The 22,936-nt window shown below is 36.5% G+C and overlaps 1 protein-coding gene across 1 annotated transcript in view; it reads left to right on the plus strand.

The window, feature by feature from the left end:
* Positions 1–18,594: 18,594 nt before the first annotated feature.
* The window catches only part of plch1 (phospholipase C, eta 1), a 96,695-nt gene continuing 92,353 nt past the window's right edge, over positions 18,595–22,936 (plus strand). The window contains exon 1 of the mRNA XM_016562742.1: positions 18,595–18,875. Coding sequence (XP_016418228.1) covers positions 18,833–18,875 — 43 coding nt within the window. The 5' untranslated portion in view covers positions 18,595–18,832. The remainder of the gene's footprint in view (positions 18,876–22,936) is intronic.

A 22,936-nucleotide genomic window follows, 5' to 3' on the forward strand; every position in this document is an offset into this window, starting at 1 on the left:
TTATGCTATATATATATATATATATATATATATATATATATATAGGCTATATGTCCTTTGTTGTGCCTACAGTTTGGCAAAAGGTTAAAATGACATGGCATTATAAATGCATTACATATGGCATAAAAAAGGCAAAAGATCAGGTGGTCTTTAGGTCCAGTGGAGGGGATTTATAGTATCCAGGGGGCATTTGTTCAAATCACCACTGGTGTGCAGAGGTGACTGCTCTGTGTTATATGTAATGTTCAGGGGGTAAAAGTCAAAACATGTTCAAACACATGTTGACAGAGCGTACTGACTTTGCAGGCTGGTAAATTTATCTGGGTGTGTGCTGTTCCCTGAAGCCTCAACAATCACTGTTACTCATGTTCAATATTTCCCCAAACCCATAAATTATTTACAGACTTTAACCAGACAAATATGGACCTAAAATTATTATGTGTTGTCTTTGTCTTTAAATCTGCCAGCTTTAAAATGGAGCTCAATAAAAAAAAACTCAAAGATTGAACCGGATTGAACAAGATGACACTCTTGAGGTTAAACCCATAACCGATTAATCCCTTTGAAATCAGTTTTTTTTTAGCTCATAAATGCATAGTCTTTTATTATGTATTGACACACTGACGATATATTACCTGAATGTTTATGTGACCTGGGTTTGGCTCTACAAGACGCCCCCATATAGAGAATCACATTATAGTGAAATAAATGTCAGACACACACTTGGGAAAGGTTAGGTTTTGCAACCAAGACAGTCTTGTGTTTGTCACTGCAAAGAGCTTCTATTCAAAGTGTATGCATATTTCTGTGTATTGGAACGTGTGGGGTATAATGACTCCAGTGTTTTCCAAGCACAGCGTATCATTTTGCTCCCCTGCTCGGGTGTAGCGTGGGGCGGCAAACAAGCTTCTGTGTGGAAGCGGAGACCCGATTAATTATTTAGCCTTTATTTTCCGAGAACAGAAGACAAGACATGTTAACTGTATTCTTTGTGTTTTCAGTGAAGTTAGTCCTCGGCGGCCTTGAAACAGATCCCAGTGTCTGTCACTAGTTCTGGGTCATAGTAAATGTGTCTGCCAGTATAGATCTGACAAAGCCAAGAATCTTTCAGACATTAAGTGCATTCATTAAACCCATGTGCTTTTAAGTTCACTTTAAACTTTGAAATCATTTCTTGCTTCCTTTTGTCTTTAAGTTGATCTGCTTGTTACTTGAGTGTTTAATTTTAAGCCAAGCAGATCAGTCAGAATTCAGTCATGGTCACCTTGATGCAGGCACTTCCTAGTGGCCATCATTAAGGTGCTTTCACGCCATGTTTGAATAACCATAAGTAATTATGAGATTCCGGCTCATAAAAAGCATCCATGTCCTTGCAGAACTTGTAATTTATGAATTTTCTGAGAACTCCAACTTGTACCACCTGACTGCTGCGAGGTCATACTGAAACACTTGAAAATGGCAGCGACTTTTAGCCGTAAAATTTAGTTAAGCAGTTATTTCACAATATTTCTGTTTAATATTTCCCATAATTGACTATTGTTAATGTTTTAATAATGCAAGAGTAATCTGAAAATAAATGAATAACACACAAAACAGATTAATATTGCACAATGTTGATTAACTTTCCAATGTCCTGCTAAATAAACTATAAGTTTGTGAATAATACATTTGCATAATGACTGGTTTTGTCTAATGATTACTCAAATTACTCACACATTAATTTTGGCATTAGTAGTGTTGATAGCTCAGAGTAAAATGTCCCATTTTGTCATTTAGTAGTTTCAGTAATTCTGACATTGTGTGAATGCAGCATAAATTTAAGAAATTAATTTATTGGTATGATATGATCTATGGATATAAATAAAATGCACTGACAATAAGTATTATTTATTTATTTATTCCACATGGAAAACCTCAAGCATGTTAACCATACCCATTTTATATTTTCTGTTACTTTTTTATCATGTTTAAATTTTTTATTTTTTATTTTTTGGAAATTAACATTTCTTTCAGGTGGGCCTAAAAGGTACAGGTTGCACATAAAGAGTTTGAATGAATATCCTCTAGATATCCTTATTTGGTCACATTTTCGCTTGGGGACCAATTCTTACTATTAACTAACTATTAACTATGACTCATGCCTCAATAAACTCCTAATTTACTGTTTATTAACAGTAAGTAAAGTAGTTGCAATATTTAGGTATGGAGTATGATTAAGGGATCTAAAATATGGCCATGCAGAATAAGGCATTAATATGTGCTTTATAAAAGTCCTAAAAAATATAAAATAAATTAAAAACAGCCAATGTGCTAGTAATACGCATGCTAATAAGCAACTAGCTAATAAACAAAAATGTTACCCTTTTTTTTCTAACAGCGATGCATGTAGTAAGTAGCCAGTGTCTTGTTCTCCAAAAGTTTGGTAATCATTTATAACAAAGCTCTCTATTCTAACTTTATTGTTAAAGAGTGATTATAACCAGGAGACCTTCTATACAGTTAACATTCTGGAAATTCAATGCATAATAGATGGTGTAGTGGGAGGGAAGGGCAAGTGGTTCCATGGGGGAGCAAGTGGGCACTGAAAACAAAAGCTTGAAGAGATTGACGTACCAAATATTGTGATGCTCATTATTAGAATCTATTAGAAATCTGTTTGTGAGTGAAACAAATTCTCAGATACAGATGATGATTCAGAAACACGAGTCAGCAGTTTAGCTGGACTGATCTTTGTTCTGCTTGACAGGGAGAGTGAGAGAGGCCGTCCACTTTTTCTGCAGGATAAGGGAGGGCTCTGAGGGGGGCTTGTAGGGGGAAAGTGTCTTGCTTTACAGTCAGAGGGGGTGTGGGGTCACAGGGTTAGTTGCTACCCCCACAGTTAAATCTATTTGAAGTGCTGTCACCCCAATCCCCTCTGCTCAAACCCTCTCATACTCACTGATTTATTAATGACCTTTCTTTCTTCTAATATAATTACTCACATACAAGAATCACAATGGATGCAGGCTTAAAATTGACTCTTTAATCCTTGTCTCTGTCTGTGTGCTTTGTATTGATAGTCCTTTTTCAGTATTTATGAAAGCACGTTTTAGTTATTGGAAATAAAGTTATCCCTAGTTAAAAGTGAAAAAGTGAAGAAGTGAAAGTGACCATACTCGGAATTAGTGCTCTGCACTTATCCCATCCAAAGTGCACACACACAGCAGTGAACACACACACACCGTGAACACACACCCGGAGCAGTGGGCAGCCATTTATGCTGCGGTGCCCGGGGAGCAGTTGGGGGTTCGGTGCCTTGCTCAAGGGCACCTCAGTCATGGTATTGAAGGTGGAAGAGAGCGCTGTACATTCACTCCCCCCACAATCCCTGCCGGTATGAGACTCGACCTTTGGGTTACGAGTCTGACTCTCTAACCATTAGGCCACGACTTCCCCCATTTGATCTCTTATATAATATAATTGAGCTTGCTTATGCAGGTCTCACAATCTCTCTGTTTCTGTCTGTCTTTCCCTCTCAATAGTGAACTGTGAGGGGACGGACAACACCCTGTGGAGTTTTGGACGCGGCTCCATGCTGAAGAGTTTAGACCCCATCCTGATCACCATCATCGTGATGAGCGCCGTGGGAGTCCTGCTGGGTGCCGTGTGCGGGGTGCTGTTCTACTGCGCATGCGCTCACACTACAAACAGGAACCTCTCCGCTCTGGAGAACTACAACTTTGAACTGGTGGATGGCGTCAAACTAAAAAAAGAAAAACTCAGTGCACAGAAATCTTACACAGAGGCATGAGGAATGCTGGACGAACCCAGGAAGCACTTGCTGGACAATATTGGAGGAACGTTCTTAGAACGTTGTTGCAACGTTTCTCAATGTCGAGACTGAGCGTTATTCTCAGGACGTGCAGAAAGAGAAACTGGCCTCTAGAGGGCGCCGTGTATAGATTGTACAGCCAGACGATGATTGTCTACTGTTTGTTTGTTCGTTTGTACATTTGTTGCTGGTGATGAGACCAAGACAAAACGATGTATCCTCTCACACAGTTGGATAGTTTTTTCGACAAGCCCCTTTTTCAGAGCTGTTGCTCAAGGGCACCTCAGTCGTGGTATTGAAGGTGGGAGAGAGCGCTGTACATTCACTGCCCCCACCTACAATCCCTGCCGGTACGAGACTCGAACCCGCAACCTTTGGGTTACGAGTCCAACTCTCTAACCATTAGGCCACGACTTCCCCTAAAAAGTAATATATTTAAAATACATTTATTTCATACTAAGTATAGTTCAAATCTATTAACATATTTATTGACATATCGCTTGAAACTTACTGATATAACAATAATAATTACTTTAAATCTTTATTTGGAGTACTACTTGTGCATAATGCACATTAATCTTAATATTAAGCCTAAATGGGTTTTAATGTCACTATTGATGAGGATTGTATGATCTTTGAATAATATCGGTCTTTACAGTAAAAGCAAGATATTTAAAGTGTACTTGAAGTATACTTGCAATAGTTCCACTTTAGCACAATCAAATATATTTAGTATATCTTTAGTTGAACTTCAGCACTACTTCTGCACAATTCAAGTGCACGAAGTACAAAATTAGTTGTTCCAATTTAGTTGTTCCAATTGCAGGGTATTTTTATAAAACACATAAATATGTAAATCTATTTGTAGTATACTTAGCATGAAATAAATGTATTTCAAATACATTTTAGCGTGATTGTTTTTCACTAGGGATTGGAACATCATATTTTAGATTTCTCATAAAACTGACTTTATATCTTATAATTTGACTTAGGGGTGTGCGATATATATCGTCTGCGATAATATCATAATTGCTGTTTTAACGATGTGCAATTTGACATTATCGAGTATTTTGCAAAAACCAAACCAAACACCTACGGAGTGCACGCATACATTATGTGATAAAGTCATGTCAGTGCACGTGCGCATTTAGAGTGTTCTTTCACTGCATGATTCAGTCTATTAAAATGCATTAAGAAAGATCACAAAATTCAAGATATGGGGGCAGAAAATGTACATATTTATATCATTTCATATAGTTAAAATCACTCGAAGAGTGACGTTTTTTTTCTTCAAAAATAAGCATGATTAAAAATGTGATACTGATTTTATACAACAGTTCAATGAACAATTCTTATTTTTGAAGAAAAAAAACGGCACTCTTCGAGTGATTTTAACTATATGAAATGATATAAATATGTACATTTTCTGCCCCCATATCTTGAATTTTGTGATCTTTCTTAATGCATTTTAATAGACTGAATCATGCAGTGAAAGAACACTCTAAATGCGCACGTGCACTGACATGACTTCATCACATAATGTATGCGTGCACTCCATAGGTGTTTGGTTTGGTTTTTGCAAAATACTCGATAATGTCAAATTGCACATCGTTAAAACAACAATTACGATATTATCGCAGACGATATATTTCGCACACCCCTACCCCTAAGGTCTACACGCAAATTGAGTTGTACACCCTTTTTACAGTAACAGGAAGTCTATCTGCATTCTTCAATTTCAAAACAACACACGCCAAAAAAGTCAGGGTCTTTTTCAGTCCTTTAGGATACTGAATTCCAAACACAAAATATATAAACAGGAGGAGGCCCAGTGCCACTGAGATGTCCTCACTCTCCTGGGTGATTAACTGGCCATCCAACATGAGCACAATGTGGTCATACTGCATGGGATGACCCTCACTACAGCCTTTAAGCATCATCTTAGGTGTTGGGATGTCAGAAGTGCTGGTCTGAGCATGGCCCTGGGGGAGAGAGGATAACAGAATTAACCATTTTGTAATATTTATTTGAAAGGCAAACCTTATGCGTTAAATAAATTTTAACTGTCATACAATTGCCCCCTCCCCACCCAAGAATCAGGTGCGCTCAAACTCCGAATTGAATTTATTTTTCAAATAAATCCAAGTAAATAGTAAGTAATACAATAAGAACAAATAAATAAATGACAAGCAATAGCACAAACAAAACAATAAGATATAAATGAAATTAACAGTACTTCATTTTTTTTCAGTTAAATTTAACTACAATAGCCGTGAAATAAACACTGGATAGTCTTCACTGTATAAACAGACAGCAATGACAGACAGCAGCAGGTTTATTTAGGCTGCTGTCTCCTTAAGACCTCAAAAATACAGATAAAGTCATGTCAGTGCACGTGCGCATTTAGAGTGTTCTTTCACTGCATGATTCAGTCTATTAAAATGCATTAAGAAAGATCACAAAATTCAAGATATGGGGGCAGAAAATGTACATATTTATATCATTTCATATAGTTAAAATCACTCGAAGAGTGACGTTTTTTTTCTTCAAAAATAAGCATGATTAAAAATGTGATACTGATTTTATACAACAGTTCAATGAACAATAAGTTAATATTAAGAGACACCATATTGCCTGTTTTTTGCTCTATTTCGCCAACCGAAAATAATTCCAAACAGCCACCACAGAACAGTTCTGCGTCTCTGAGCAATGACGGTGTATCGTTCCGAATGAATCAACCATTTCAATTATTTGGTTCAGTCGCAATGACTCACTTGTCAGCAGTGACTTGCTGCCACCTACTGGCGATTTTAACTTCACATTTTAAGTATCTTCATTTTAAAAATGATTTCAAACATCAGTATTCAATGTTTTATGTTTAAAATATCAAAACATTATGCATTTGTAACTGCAGGTTAAAGCACTCCATGTCCCTCTGAGCTGAATTAAATAGTGTGTAAATACATCTAAATGCCACTTCAGATGCAACTTCTGCAAAGGTTAATTTGATTGATACTGGTTTCATTGTTTGGGAACAGCCTAAATGTCTTATTATTCTAATTGACTGATTAAATGTAACAATTTGACTCAAAAGATGCACACTTTTAGAAAAAATGGCTTTACTAAAGGTAAAAATGCCCATAAAAGGTAAAATTCAATTTAAACTTATATGAAAAGATTCATTTCTTTTCACTGATGTGAACTGACCACACAGAATGAAGAATATCAAAAACTGCAGCTGTCCATGGTAGTCAGATATCAGCACAATAACACACTCGGCAAAATATCGTCTAATTATCGTTATCGAAAATATCCCATAAAATATAGAGATATAATTTTTTTTCAATATCGCACACCCCTAATTTGACTTTTTATTGACCAATTCTGACTTTATATCTCACAATTGCAACTTTGTTTATCATAATTGTGATTTAAATGTAACAGTGTGACATTATATATTGTAACTACAACTTTTTTTTTTGTAATTGTCACTTTATTTCTCTTAATGACGAATTTATATCTTGTTTAAACTTTATCTTTAGCTCTTAATTATAATTTTAACTTTATCTTTCACTCTTAACTCATTTAAGTCCAAAATTTTCCCAGACATGAAAATATCCAAATGATGTGTCATTAATAACCCTTTGAAATAAACAATCATTTTTGTTTTTTGAAACATTTTTGGAAAAGTGTGTGAAAAATTGTGTTTTATGGTTGTGACCGGTGGCATAATGTGTATACTGAATTAACATATTTCTGCAGTCATCAACATTTTTATACATCTCAGCCCAGCTATTTTAAACCGTTTGATCACATTCTAGGATTACTATTATGCATAAAAACCCTTATACAACATTGATAGGAATACTGAGATAAAAGACAAAAAATATAACCATCAACATATTTCAAAATTGTTACTTTAATAGTAACATATATCATAAAATTATATTAGTGCTACCAGTATTACAACATCAATATTGCAACTTACTTGTAACATTGGAACATTTAATGTAGTGCACTATTTTGTCATTGCAACATTTTAGTGCAACCTTCACTAACAACTGCAATTGGATTTATGTATACATAAATGCACTGTTATCCCACCGGTCACAATTGTTACCATCAACATGTTTACTCATTCTATGACCACACTCAACAAAACTGAATACTTGTGAATTTATATATTAATACTAGACACCTTAAAGATAACATGTACCAAAAATCTTTGTTATATCTTTATGTTAACATACTTTACTAACCTTTTGTTTTCAAGCATTGATGCAGCCATCATCTTCTCAAGGTGCAAACAGAAAGTAAACTGCTCTGGTCATGTGACAATTTGCACTAACCATGTGACACTGCCCATATTTAATTGAGACCCTTTATTTTTTCCATATTTGCAGGAAATGCACTAAAACATCAGTCAGTAAGATTTTTAGAGCTTTATAAATGAAAACCTTCTTTACGTCACTATTGTGGCCGGTGGGATTAAATGGGTTAATTCTAATTAATTCTAATTCTAAGTAAATATTTACCTATAGTTAACAACTAATTAAAAATTTTGTAATGGTTGTTCATCGCCAATCATCACCGTTAATTTAGTGTTATAGTCCGGCTAACCAGTGTAGCTAATACATGGTAGCATTTTCAGCAATGCAGGGTATATGAATGCTAAATGAAGTCAGTGCTATAGTTGCTGTATTTTAATGGCAGGGGCATTAGCTGATAGACGATCTGCTGAGAGACAAATTATTACTGTCTACTTAGTTTAGTACATTTGTCAGATTTGAAATAATATTGCATATATCAGCACACAGCTAAATAAATGGGAAAATTGCCTGCTCCTTCGCTGAAAGTAGTTATGGCCTTCAGAGATTAAATAAATGCCTTGAAAATGTTAAAAGGCCGGTGGCACCTGACAAATAAGATGCTGGTGAGCTGACTGTTTGTCATCTTCTGGGTCTAAGCCAAATTATCATTTGTATTTGAAAGTTTATTTAAGGCTGATATGTTACCCCAAGAGAACTGTTTCCTTTTTTCATGCAAATGTTGTCAGTTTATATCTAATACCAGCCACACACGACACGATTCACAATGGCAATAGCTGTGCTTGAATTATGAAAGACACAATCTAGGAGAAGTGCTGATGCATCCCAGATGCCCGAGAGATACTTAGCAGGTTAAATATCTAGAACTGTCTGTGATCCAGGTCCTGTAGAGTGAAATGTGTTTTGAGTGGAAGTGACATAGGCGACGGCAGACAGAAAAGAACAGCAATCTGATGACTTTAAATGTCGTGTAGTGTTTTGGCGGCATAACATCCAGGCAAGTGTTTTAAAATTAAATTTAGGAGAGATAAATGTAGTTAATTGTGCCTAATTTCTTACTTGACAAGATAAACACACAATTGATGACTAAAGGGGTGTTTACACTGAGTGATTTACACTGAAAAACCAACTGGAAGTCGTTTGGTTTTGATGAGAGCTTGCAATTGGAGGTGATATTAGTGACGGAGACTGATAGTAATGTGACAAAGTTTTGCATATTAAATTTATGCAAATGTGCAGCGACAATTCGACTACCAATGAGATCTGAATGGAAATGCCTACTAGCAACCAACAATACAGCAACTTGCCAAGCATCCAGCTATTTAATTGTTGTCAGTGTGAATGCACCTAAAACCTTCAGTGATTTGTATTGATTTTATACACAGAAATATGACCACTGTCCTTGTTACTGACATGAGTCCATCCTTGATTTGCTTCTGCAACAGAAGCTAGAGATGCAGGTATAATCCAGGAAGGTTATATTTCCACTTCCTAATAATGGGACGCCACCAAACCACATTGTGTTCCTCAGGGGCAGATGGGACTTTCTTATGACTATACAAACCGCATGGTTTATTGAAAAGCCAAGTGCTCACATTACCACACTCTGACACTGTAATCATTCTCAATTGTCTCCCTCTGTGTGGATAATGCCTGCTGAAAGGGGCTGCTAGCCTCTTATCCCATAGCTAATGTGCCTCATAGTCACAGGAATACATTTCTCAAGCACATGTGACAGCTTTTGATTACCCTCACATTTATATTCCAGCTATTCTGACAGTAAGCGACAAATCACAAGATGAGAGAAACCAGGAGAGCTGAACGGAGCGAGGGGTTTTATCCTCACACTAACGGTGGGCAGTATCTGAAACGGGTCTCCTGGGCTTTATGGATGGCATTTACATCGTGTTTTAATCGTCTCTGAGATTCAAGACCGCCTTTTTTTCTTCTGATTTGTCTTGAATCATGGCAGTGTGGTTCAATTCAAGAGGCATTTCTCTTAATCACCAGATGAGAATGCACATGCACATTAGGGATGCTCTGAATATGGCATTGTCCCTGATTTTGACCTTCAGTCACACAGAAGCTACTTTTTTCTTTAAAATACCTCCCATGGAGTCTCTTCCTGAACTGTCTTTACAGTATTGTATGTTTTAATGTAACCATTTTTCATTTTTTACTGATCGTCCATTAGTTCTGTGAAGTTTTTTCTCCAGCAGCACCTGTTGCGTGTTTGTCTGTTGGTGATTTATGGGAACATCCTGAGGGAGAAAGTTCCGGAAAAAGCAAGACCCCCGTTGGCTCCTGCTTTAGTGTTTGATTTCAGCTTGTTTCAGGAAATTAGTGCAGACTGAGGCCAAAGGGTCAAACGCAGACTTTGTGGGGGGTTAGAGTTAGAGTGAATAGTTTCTGTTACGATCCAGCTCCATATGCTCTTCAATCCATCAATTATGGATAGCAAACTGCATATTGTATTGTATTTTTTTTTCTTTTCTTTTTAATCTATGGAAGTGGTAATTCATCCTTTGGGTTTAAACTGCCAGTTTTAGGAATCTGATCATAAATAATTTTTGTCATCCTACCAGTCAAAAGTTTTAGAATGGTAAGATTTTTAAAAATGTTTTTTATGTGTTTTAAAAGAAGTCACTTATGCTTGCTTCAGAAATTATTTTAATATGCTGATTTGCTGCTCTAAAAACATTTATTATTATTATTATTATTATCAGTGTTTAAAACAGTTCAAAAGTTTTGGGTCAAATTTTTCTTTATTAATGCTTCTGTAATGCTTGTATTCAGCAAGGATGCATTAAATTAAGACTGTATAATGTTACAAAAGCTTTCTATTTCAGCTATATATATATATATATATATATATATACACATACATACACAAACACACATATCGCACACACACACACACACACACACATTGTTAGAATGTTTGTATATATTGTATATAGTGTAGATTATTGTACTTCTAAAGTTAGACTATTTTTACATTTATTGACATATTTACATTATTTGTTCACATTTAAAAAAAATGTTATTCTATTTATTATAGTTATATATTATAATATAATATTAATTAAGATAATAAGTTAATTTATTTAATGATTTTAAATTTCCTTTTTATTTAACTTTGTTTTTGTTTTTTTTCTTTACTATATAGAATAGTTGAGAACTGCTAGGAAAGTACAAGGATCCCCACAGGCAAACAGTACCACAGCTCTGGCTAAATTGTATCTTCTTTTAATCCAAAGCGATATTTTTATTTATTTATTTATTTGTGGGAAGCTAGGGCTTCCATTCCAATAGTGGTCGTATTGAGCATTACAGGTTCTCCCTTTATTTATTTATTTATAATTGAGTTGAGTGATCTTTGCCCCATTAAAATGTATCTGGTTTAATGATGAAGACCACTTGTGCACAAAATAATTATATTTTCCAGGTTAGAAGTTCCTCATTGTTTTGCAAGTAATTTAAAATCCTGCATTTCAATAAATAAAAAAAAAGATTGTGAAGAATAGAAAGGTGATAAGGTACATCATAATTTACACCTCCGGGAAGATCTCAATTTATCATTTCGCACCTATGTATTCTGCATTTATAATTGACATGGATGTGTAACTCTCTCAGGGCACCTTCAGCCCTCTCAGTCCCTTTCTATACACATACACACTCCTTTTCATTCTCTGCTTATTTGCCCCTCTCATCTCTTTCTCCACAATCTCTTTTGTAATCCCATCAGTACAATCAATGTTGTAATTGTAGGTCTGCACCTGTCATTTCCAATTAGAGCACTTTGTGCCTGACAAGATGTGAGACTGGTGTGTGATCAGGCTTCACTCAGAACATCAACCTCTAGCTGTCATAGCACATGGGTCAAAACATTTACCAATTGAATATGTCTTAATGTATGCAAAATGCATATTTTAATTTAATGCTGGATGCTGTTTGATAAGCTATATTTATATTTAACAACATCAATTATTATTATTTTTTCTCCATTACAGATATTCCGCTCTCCATCCTTCCTGGATCCCATCATGAGCTACAGGAAGATGGACAAGCATGGAAGCCCACAGTATTGCCGCCATTTTCTGTCTGACAACAGCATCTTCCATGGTAGGTTTATGTCCGTATGATGGATATATCGTAATGCAGCATCGTTATACAGAACAATATGAGAACTGGGAATTTTGCACTCCTCCAACTCTCAGGAAATGTGAAGAGTGGTTTTTGATAACTTGACCACCAAATGCATTTGGGACTGGTATACACAAGGTGGTGCTGTATCTTACATCATGAGAATAATAAAGCGTTTGTATAGATTGTTTGGGAATTGCCATCTACGGCACTGAAAGGAAAGGAAATCAGTCCTTCTTGACTTGATTCCGTTTGTTTAAATGGGACTGAGTCCCCAAGGCCACATCGCTGAGCACAAAACTGACAGCTTGACAGAAATATCACAGCAGTACCCACTACAAATAGCTACAGATGGGTTGAAAAATGAAAGAATTTGTCCAGCCATGCTTACATGCAAATTGGAGAGACAGGAGTAGAGGAGGGAATATTGACAGATAAGAGCCAGGGAATAAATTCTCATTATTAAATGCTAAAGGTTATAGCCTATACCTAACGCTAGCAGATCTTACTTAATATATTCATCATAAATTACATTTTGACCACATTTCCTGTGACATTTCCAGATATTTAATTTTGTATTCTTTCTTATATATATATATATATATATACAGTGGGTACGGAAAGTATTCAGACCCCCTTAAATTTTTCACTCTTTGTTATATTGCAGCCATTTGCTAAAATCATTTAAGTTAATTTTTTTTCCTCATTAATGTACACACAGCACCCCATATTGATTGAAAAACACAGAATTGTTGACATCTTTGCAGATTTATTAAAAAAGAAAAACTGAAAAAAAAAATTAACTTAAATGATTTTAGCAAATGGCTGCAATATAACAAAGAGTGAAAAATTTAAGGGGGTCTGAATACTTTCCGTACCCACTGTATATATATATCTCATGTTATGATTTCCAGGCCTGGAAATGTAATGTAAATTTCTATATTGAATATAATATTTGTAAGTTATGCTTCCGCAGTGCTCAAAAAACCTAGAAATATCAAGGAATTTAAAAACAAATTCCATGAAAATGAGCAACATTTTCATACATTTTAACTTTTATAGATAAATATACACTACTGTGAAAAACTTTGGTGTTGGTAAGTGTAACAAAGTTCGTAAGGGGAAGAAGGAAGTGACTCAGGTAGGCGGTTTGGAGACTCGTGCGGCCATTTGCGGCACGCGTCCCGGAGCTGCTGAGCCATCACAAAAGGCCGGCCGTGTTCCCCCAGCTCCAGTGATCGGAACCGCTGACGGTGTTGTTCGGGGTTCCGGCCGGATTTTTAATTTTTTTTAATTTTTGTTGAAACAAGTCTCTTATTCTCAGGCTCTCAAGGCTGCAATTAAAGTGTAGATCAAAATTAGAGAACAATCTATAAATACTTTTTAAAATTAAATTTACTTTTTTTTCTGAAATATTGTTAATCTTCATTGCTCAAAATTTGAAGGAATATTAGCTGTGGATATACCCCTGTTATACTAACATGTTTGACAAAATGACAATTTCAACAAAAACCTTTATTTTGTAGAAAAAAAACAGTGATCAAACTTAAAGAACATTAACCATTTTTTCAATGTTCTTTGCTTCAAGGAACTGCTTTACCCATTTTGCAGTGTGACGGGGACATTGTCCTGCATATAAAATTACAGGCTGATTGGGAGATGCTTGCAGGGAAGGTACCACATGATGCTGAAGGAGGTTCTGATAAACATTTGCATTCACTCTGCCATGTAGCTGTATAAGAGACCCAACTCCTGCTGCATAAAACATCCCCTAAAGCATGACACTTCCTCCTCCACCTTTCCCTGACTTCTTTACGCACTTGGGGTTCAGCCTTTCCCAGTTTGACACCGAACATAATGTTTCCCATCAGACCCAAATAAATTAAACTTGCTCTCTTCACTAAAGTGAACTTTGGACCAGTTCTCCTCTCTCCACACAACATGCTCCTCACTGCAGAGTGCGCTTTCAGTCCGACTTCTCTTAAACGTGCCAAGACAGATCCTTACCCTGTTCATCGCTGAACTGGCAAGCAATTCCAGCTGCAGTGCTGAACCAATTCCCCATTGAGAGTCTCCACATTATCCTGTCTTCTCGTGTATTTGTCTTACGTGGACAACTAGCCTTTTTGGGGGACTTTAATGAATTAGTGTCATTGTAAAGCTGCAATATTGTAGAAATCACAGATTTGTAATGACCAGCTTCTCTTGCAATGGCTGAAAAGGTCATCCCTTTGGCCTTCATCTGGACCTCCTCCTGTTGCAGGGTTTCAGTCACCTTAGAGTGGCCCATCATCTTGCAATCTCTGTGAAAATTGGAGGAATGCTGCCAGTTAAATAGAGTTTGTCATATAATTAAGGAAATTAGCACCAGGTGCCAGATTAACACCAATAGATTTCTTATCTGTAAGTGTTCTCTAATTTTGATCAGAGTCCTTTTTTAAATATATCATTTAAGTTTTTTATACTGTGCTTCAGAATACAATTTATAACTGCCCTTCTACTCCTGTTAGGATAAGTTCAAATAAGACTAAGTAGTGACCTTGAAATATAGGAAATTGTAGGTTGTTCTCTAATTTTGATCTCCACTGTTTCAGATCCAAAAAACCCCCCAGTAATATTGTGAAATAGTATTCAAATATAAAATAAGTTTTCTATTTTAATATATTTTACAATTTAATTTATGATGTTAATTTATACATGATGTTTTATGTTACATTATGATTTGTGCTGAATATTCAGCTGTCATTGTTCCAGTCTTCAGTGCTGCATGATTCTTTAGAAATTCTAATATGCTGATTTGGCCCTCAAGTAACATTTCTTATCAATGTTTAAAACATATGTGCTGCTTAATATCTTTGTGAAAACCGTCTTTTTGTTTTAAGATTCTTTGATGTAGCACTTGAAACAAGTCTTATGCTTACATGTTTTTTTTTTTTGCTGATGAAAGGTACATCAGATTATTGAGTTTATATATGGGTTAGGTTTGCTTTAGCTATAATCCCTCTGTATAAGTACAATCAGCATTTACTCCAATTACGTACAATCAGCATTTACTCTGCAATGACCCCTTTCAAGATCATTATAATCTGCATTAATGCTTAAGTAGACCTACCATACCCATATTCTAGTGCCGTATATTGACATGAACAAGATGCAGTTGTGTGGTGGTGTGTTTGTTCCTCTGAGAGAGGCGTGATTGTTGTCTAGTGGCCGGGCAGTTGAAGCATGATGTCCATCAGCTCTGTGGGCTGCAGCCCGCCTGTCTGTCTGAAGGGAGGTGTTTTGTCTGGCTCTTCTTGCTTGGCATGCTGGGTTGCAACGCTGCAGTAATTTACCCTCATTCATTCTTTAAACGTTTTCACTCCTCCCACAGCCAGAGATGGATCAACCTGTCTGGAAAATGACAAAAGCGAGTGATTTAAGTTTATGAAACATGTGTTTGCTTCCCAATTCCACTGGTCCCTTTTTATATTGCACTGGTTTCCAGTTTCTTTCTCTCAAACTGTGTCTCACTCTCTCTCTCACTGTTTTATTGTCATTTGCTTGCTCGTTTGTCTCAGATGGCTAGCGCAATAATGATGGAGGAAATAATAATGAAAGAGAAAAATAAGGAGTAAGGATGTAAGTAAGTGGAAATCGAGTTTATATGCATCACTAGAAAATATTAGAGGTTTTATATGATATGAATCACTTGTAAAATAAAACCAAGAGCAGCGTATGTGTGTGTTGGTGTGTAAATTGATTATACGATAGACTAGTGCTTTGATTCCCCCAGTGATGCCTGGCCAGCCCAATTTGATAGCGCCTCAGACACATTTTCCTGCCACACAATACACACATGAAGAAAGGAAACAGGGAAGCCTAACATTGTCTTGACCTATCAGATTCCTCAGACGATGTTGATTGTATCAGCTTTATTCCAAACCAGATTAAAGCTCTGGGAACATCTACATCACTTCACATCTATCGGGATCTATTGTTGGGAGTTTGATTGGTTAATGTAGACCTTGCTTTTCAGTCAGCAACAATGTCCCATTTGACATTTAGCACTTTAAGGGCACCGACACACACACAGAGAGAGAGAGAGAGAGAGAGAGAGAGTCTGGAACAAATCCGGCTTATTATTATGCTGTGAATATGAAACTCTCTAAGGAATCGACGACAAGGTCCAGACTTGCTTATATTTTATAAGGCTTTATTTCCACTTGTCACTGATGCTGTGTGATGGATGAGTGTGACGGAGGCTTCACAGTTAAGTGCTCGCCAATTGAAACATTGAGTGAGCATATTTAACTTGGTACATCATGCTGAGCATATTTAACAGCCATATTTAACAGTCTGGATAGAAGTGATATTAGTGTTTGTCAGCTATTACATCTAACTTAATAACTGTGAAAAGGAGTAGAACAATAGTTCAACCAAAAACATTCTGTCATAATTTATAGCCTGCATGTTATACATTTATTCAAATTGTTCCAAACTTATTTGACTTTCTTCTGTGGAACACAAAATGAGAGATTTTGCAGAACGTTCATCCTGCTTGTTTCCATTCAGCAAATATAGTGAGTGTGGCTGTTACACTTTTGTGCAGTCAAACACAAACAAACACTAGGTTTGACATCAGTAATACCAACCTCATGTACTAACATTCAGAAGTTTGGGGTCAGTAGTTTAAAAAAAAAATTTTTTTTTTAAGGAATGAATACTTTTATTCAGCAAGGATACATTGATCAAATGTATCAGTAATTACTTTTATGATGTTACAAAATAATAATAATAATAATAATAATAATAAATGCTGTTCTTTTGAAATTTCTGTTCATCAAATGTGTTATTGGAGCGCCAAATCAACATTACAATTGATTTATGAAGGATCATGTTACACTGAAGACTGGAGTAAAGGCTGCTGAAAATAAAGCTGAAAATCAGCTTGCAAATAAAGGAATAAATTAAGTTTTTAAATATATTAAAATAGAAAACAGTTATTTTAAAGTATAATAGTATTTCACAATATTACTGTTTTCATTATATTTTTGATCAAATGAAGCGTATAAGAGATTTTTCATTCAATCAATCAATCAATCAATCAATCAATCAATCAGTCAACATTTAAGACTAAATTTCAGTCTGTTCTTACCATCAAATGGCTTCAAAAGATTTGGAATGCAGCAAATTAGTTGTATGGACTACTTTTATTAAGCTTTTGTGGTGTATTATTATTATTATTATTATTATTATTTTTTTTTCAGTTTTGAAGCTTGACAGACACTGTATTCTTCAGTTGAATGGAAATGAGCTGTGTGAACATTCTACAAAACACCTGTTGGTTCCCGCATAAGAAACAGTAGTGTATTTGATCTTAAACATTGCACTAGCAACACCAAGGTCAGGGGTTTGAATCCGAGGGAAAGCAACAACTGATAAAATGTAAATGCATAGCTTGAAAGCAATGTAAGTCGCTTTGGATAATATGTGTCTGCCAAATGCTTAAATGTAAATGCAGAAAAAGGGTCATACAGGTTTGGAACGGCCCGAGGGAGTAAATAATGACAGGACATTTTTGGAATGAACTTTGCACTGAAGCATTGAAAACAAATGTTTATTTATTGAATTATTTTACAATTTGTGGTAAATGTGTAATGTAGGCAATTATGCGCCTGGGAAGTATAGAGTAAAGTAATCCATAGCTGAAAATCTGTTTACACTTCACATCATATTCCCACTCATTGTCAGCAGTCCAAAATTTCAGCACATAGATCAATGAGAAACACATTATGACATATTAATCTTTTAGAAACCTTCCACTTAACTCTAATAGCTCTGAACCGTGCGTCAATGCACATTCATCTGTATTGATGCGATGAGAAAGTTCATTTATTATCCCAGAAACGTGAGTTTAAACTCATTCAGATGGTGTTTTAATCGGTTTATTCACAAATACCTGTGAAATAGGTTGATTTCAAGTCAATTGGAACATGTTTTATAAATCAGTGTCAAAAAGTGACCTACTGTAGCTTATCTGAATTCTCCATAAGGGAGACAAAATGACGCGCGCCTCAGGTGAACTATACGACTCCTCAAGAAATTTGCTTTTAGTTGGATTTATAAGAAAGAATCACTAATGTGTTAGAATGCATGTTCCGCTGACCCGTTAATCGCTTTCATAACACCCACATCCCATCGTCTTCCCTCCTCCCTCCTCCCTCCTGCTCACGAATATGTGCAGAAAAGAAGCGCAGACATGCCAAGCGCGGAGATCAGAGTCACTGAGAATGAGGCGAAACGAGCGCGCCTCACTGAGCGGAGACTGGAGATTCATTACATGAATCAGTTGGATTTTTAAAAATGATTCATTTAAAATTTATAGCCAACATCCATTTATTAAATGTAACCGCATATAAAATTCCTGAGGAAGGGTGTCCAATTACAGATATATTTAATGGAAGAGTGCAAAGACACCTGCATTCCGAAGCGCACATTTTGTTTTCTGATCGTGGTGCCGAAAGGGATTCGGTCTTAATGCGGTGTTTACCTGTTATCAACTATAATGGCGGAACTGGAAGTTTTAAAAAACATCAGTTTTGAGAAGGGTGAGTCATGCATTACGCTGCTATAACATCAGTCACATAACTGATTTATTTTCTAGCATGTGTCCACGTTACGATGCAATTGTGCACTGGTTTTTATTATTGTTTCTTTTCTGATGGGTGTCATTTTTTTCTCTTATGATTAGGCACTTAATTCAGGTTAACCAGTTAGATACTAGATTAAGTCTCTAATGAAGCATTTTAATATAAGTGATATTGGCAGTGTGTCTTTTTGAGCTGTGCTTGGGTTTGTACACGCATGACTTTAAGTGAGAGGAGCTGTCCAGGGTTCTACATCGGAATGCTGTTGTACTCTGTGGGAGGGGGTAAGAGATGCCGCTCCAAAACACGAATCTACAGGCTGTGGCTAATTGAATGTTTGCCATCTATTTAGTTCTCAAGCTGCGAAACCTAATGTTCTGGTTTGAGGATCTGATTTGTGTTACCAATTATATTAAAACCATCACAGTTCATTATGAGGAGCGTTTCCATAGGTATTTTGGAGCAATATAATAGAATAGGATTTTTTACTCCAGCCTTAAAGCCCTGCTTTATTATGATAGGGTTAGTTATTGTTTTTGGTGCCATCTGTGTCGTGATCTGCAATTAGATTTCGGAGGCGAGGAAGCTACAAATCTGGCAGCTATTCTGGTATTACTAAATAACAGTAGAGCATGGTGCTAGCAGTGCCAAGGTTATGGCTTCGATTCCCAATGCATTAAGTGATCAATTGGATACTTTCAAGGCAGCGTAAGTCACTTTGGATAAAAGCGTCTGCTAAATGCATAAATGTAAATGTATAAATGTGTACTTTCTGAAAACCTTTTATGATGGTACTCATAGTATGCATATATTTGCTAGTAAACAAAACAAAAACACTGTTAAATAAATTATTAATAAAAAATGAAATACTCTCATTTATACAGATTTACAAATACATCTTGCTTCGTGCTTTTGTCATCAGCAGTTCTGGGTTCAAAACCAAGCAAATTTTGGTTGCATATAGTGTTTTTATATCAGAAACAGGGTCACACGTGGTTGCATTTTATTTCATGATTTCATTACAAAACGAGATCAAACATATGTCTGAGAGAGGGGCGCAGTGCTTTAGTGGTGCTCTGGGCGAATATATCACCTCTGCCACTGACTACAGGGAAACATAATGCTTAATGTAATGAACTATAAAGGTGTTTATGAATGTGTAAGCCGTGATGATAACCAGGGTCTCGTAGGGTCATTCCTCTGGTGCTTTCTGCAATTCTTTTAGCCCTATGTTGTAGAGACCTTGATAAAGGATTTTAATTGTCATTAGAAATTTTGTGCACTATTCTTTATAATGGTGCCATTTATCAATTGAAAGATTGATTGTGGCACTATTAATGTGTAAAATACCAGCACAACAATAATAAAAGCTGTTTCGTCCCTGGGTCGCCGTGATTTTGCCAAATAAGACATGTTCCTGGATCACCATCTTTTGTTGATCCTGGATCAACAACTGTCCAAAAATATAGACTTAACCCAATCCCTACCCCTAAACCTAACCCTACCCATAATTTATTCCTAAAAACAGCGTGAAATTATAGCTGATTAACAAGGGTGTAGAAGCACCTAACCCTGATTGTAAGCCTAAACAGATATTTCCTGAAAAGTTATCCCTCAATTCTGATTGGTTGATAGGAATGTTGATCCAGGAACATGTTGTACTTGGTGAAATCACGGTCACCTTCGTCCCTGCTCCACAATGGAAAGACCTTGCTGTTCTCCTTTATACAGTATATCATGTCAACAGGTTACTCTCTTTTGTTTCTGTTTGTTTTGGACTGCAGTGACTGTTTACTCCCCCACAAAGAGAAAATAGGTCCTTCATGTTAAAAAAGTGCTTTCCCTCTCAGATAATGATGATTCACTGCAGTATTCCCTTTATTTTCAGACCTCATCTACATAAACCCTTTCCTTTCCTTTCCTTTCCTTTCCTGTCCTGTCCTGTCCTGTCCTGTCCTGTTCTGTCCTGTCCTTTTCCCATTTATGCACTGACTGTCGTTACTCCTTTCTGTCTGTGAAGGTGTTTTGTCTCAGTGCCTGTCAATTGATTTTGTAAATTATAAGAGAGAAGCCTAATTATCCATTAACTTGGTAATGAGGTTAACTAAGATGTTGTTTTTTTGGGTTGTACTGTAGCCCCTGTCTTAAGTGATCCCTTGAGAGTAGCAAGCTCAAGAGAATGGACATGACTTTTCATTTTAATGATGAATGTAGTCATAGGCCTTTACGATCACCCATTCTGTATAAACTAATAGGCTTCAGTTGCACAACTAGCACCATTAAAGGGAAACTGGAGGCAAATTTCCATTCAATGCATCTCCATGGCCATTCTTTCTGAAGTGGAGAAGATTAGACAGTTCACAGGGGTACTCGTTTCTGTTCTGTGAGATATCCGTATCAGCTCTGCACCATCCTTGTGCTGGGTAAAGGGAAATGGCAAAGGGGGAGGGGCTTTCCCAATTGGCCCAAAATCTTACTGAGCATCTCCCCAAACACCAGCCTGCCTAACAGTGCTTCTTTGATGTCAGAACTAGGAACGCACGGAGGGAACCCTGTCAGAGCAGCAGTCATGAATATATTAAGATTCCGCACAGTTATTTTTGCTCTAATGGATTGTGGGGGCTCAGTAGGGGTTTTTGTTGAAAGCGTGGTGGTGCAGTTTGAGTGAAGGCAGTAATATCATAATTTTTTTCTAATTAAGACAGAGAAGATGTGATAAGTGGTTATTTCCTCTGTTTGGATCCACCATTTAGTGCGTGGATGTTGGGGATCTGCTGTTCTCTCAAGAGAGCTCTGCAAGGAACCAGTGTCCAATAGTGTCCACCGGGGCGCTATCATTGGTCTTTAATTAGTCCCCATATTTTCCCTTGATTTCCACAAGACGTACCTCCAACTTTCCTGAATACCCTGACAGAAGGTTATATTTTCAATATAATGAAAGAGAATGAGGACTGGAATTGCTCCAAGCTCCAAAATCATAAAAAGTACTACAAAAGTACCATAAAAGTGGTCCAAGCAGCAATATGACAATGTATTCAATGTATTCTTCTGAAGCCATACGATAGCTTAGTGTGACAAACAGAATGGGTTTTTTCAAGTCATCTTTTTTTTCAATTAATTGGTTGATTAAAGGCACAATATGTAAGATTTTTTTATTAAAATATCCAAAAACCACTAGAACAGTGTTATATATTTTGCTGACTTGTGTACTTACATTATCCCAAATGTTTCGAAGAATGTTTAAATCCAGAGAAATAAGCAATTTTAACTAGTGACACGGACCGTGTCCATAGTGTCATTGTGTCGCCTGCCAATGACGTCATAACCCCTCAATTTCCGGTTTTGTTTTGTAGAAAACATGGAAACACCAAAGACGCTTTAATATGTTATGCGTTTTATTAGACAGGTGACGACCGCACAGAGTAGCATTATAACAGAACTTTCAAATGTATCTAGTATGATAAAACAGCGCTGCTTTTTTCCCCCACATACGCACGACCGGAAGGAGCGGAAGCGGTCGACTGTGGCATAATAAAAGCTCCGTTGCTTTCGAGCCATGTGTCGCGCTCGTTCAGCGGCCTTATTTTGCTTAGATGGCTTTCCGCCTCACCCTGCTTCATACTACAACGTTAAAGGCACAATATGTAAGATTTTTTTATTAAAATATCCCAAATGGGGATGAAGACGACAACTCCCATGATTCCACACTCAGTCACGGCGTCATCAAACTACGCCTTTGTTTCTTTGTTTGTTTTGAATACGCGCCCTCTAGTGGCAAAAAATTACATATTGTGCCTTTAACTTCACAAAACTGATCTGAATTATGTTCATGAAACAGACTGATCTGATCCTCGAGATTGTCACTGAACAACAACATAAATGTTGGTCTGTTTCTCACACAAAGCTAACATATGTCTTCAGAAGATGGAATATAGTACATATGGGCTAAGTGTATTGTCCGCTTGTGTTCTTTTTGAAGCTTGTAAACTTCCCTTTCATTGTAAGTGACCAACTTAAAGGGT

The sequence above is a fragment of the Sinocyclocheilus rhinocerous genome, unplaced genomic scaffold (genome assembly GCF_001515625.1).
Source record: "Sinocyclocheilus rhinocerous isolate Xijiao unplaced genomic scaffold, SAMN03320098_v1.1 scaffold1852, whole genome shotgun sequence".
Taxonomy (NCBI): Eukaryota; Metazoa; Chordata; class Actinopteri; order Cypriniformes; family Cyprinidae; genus Sinocyclocheilus; species Sinocyclocheilus rhinocerous.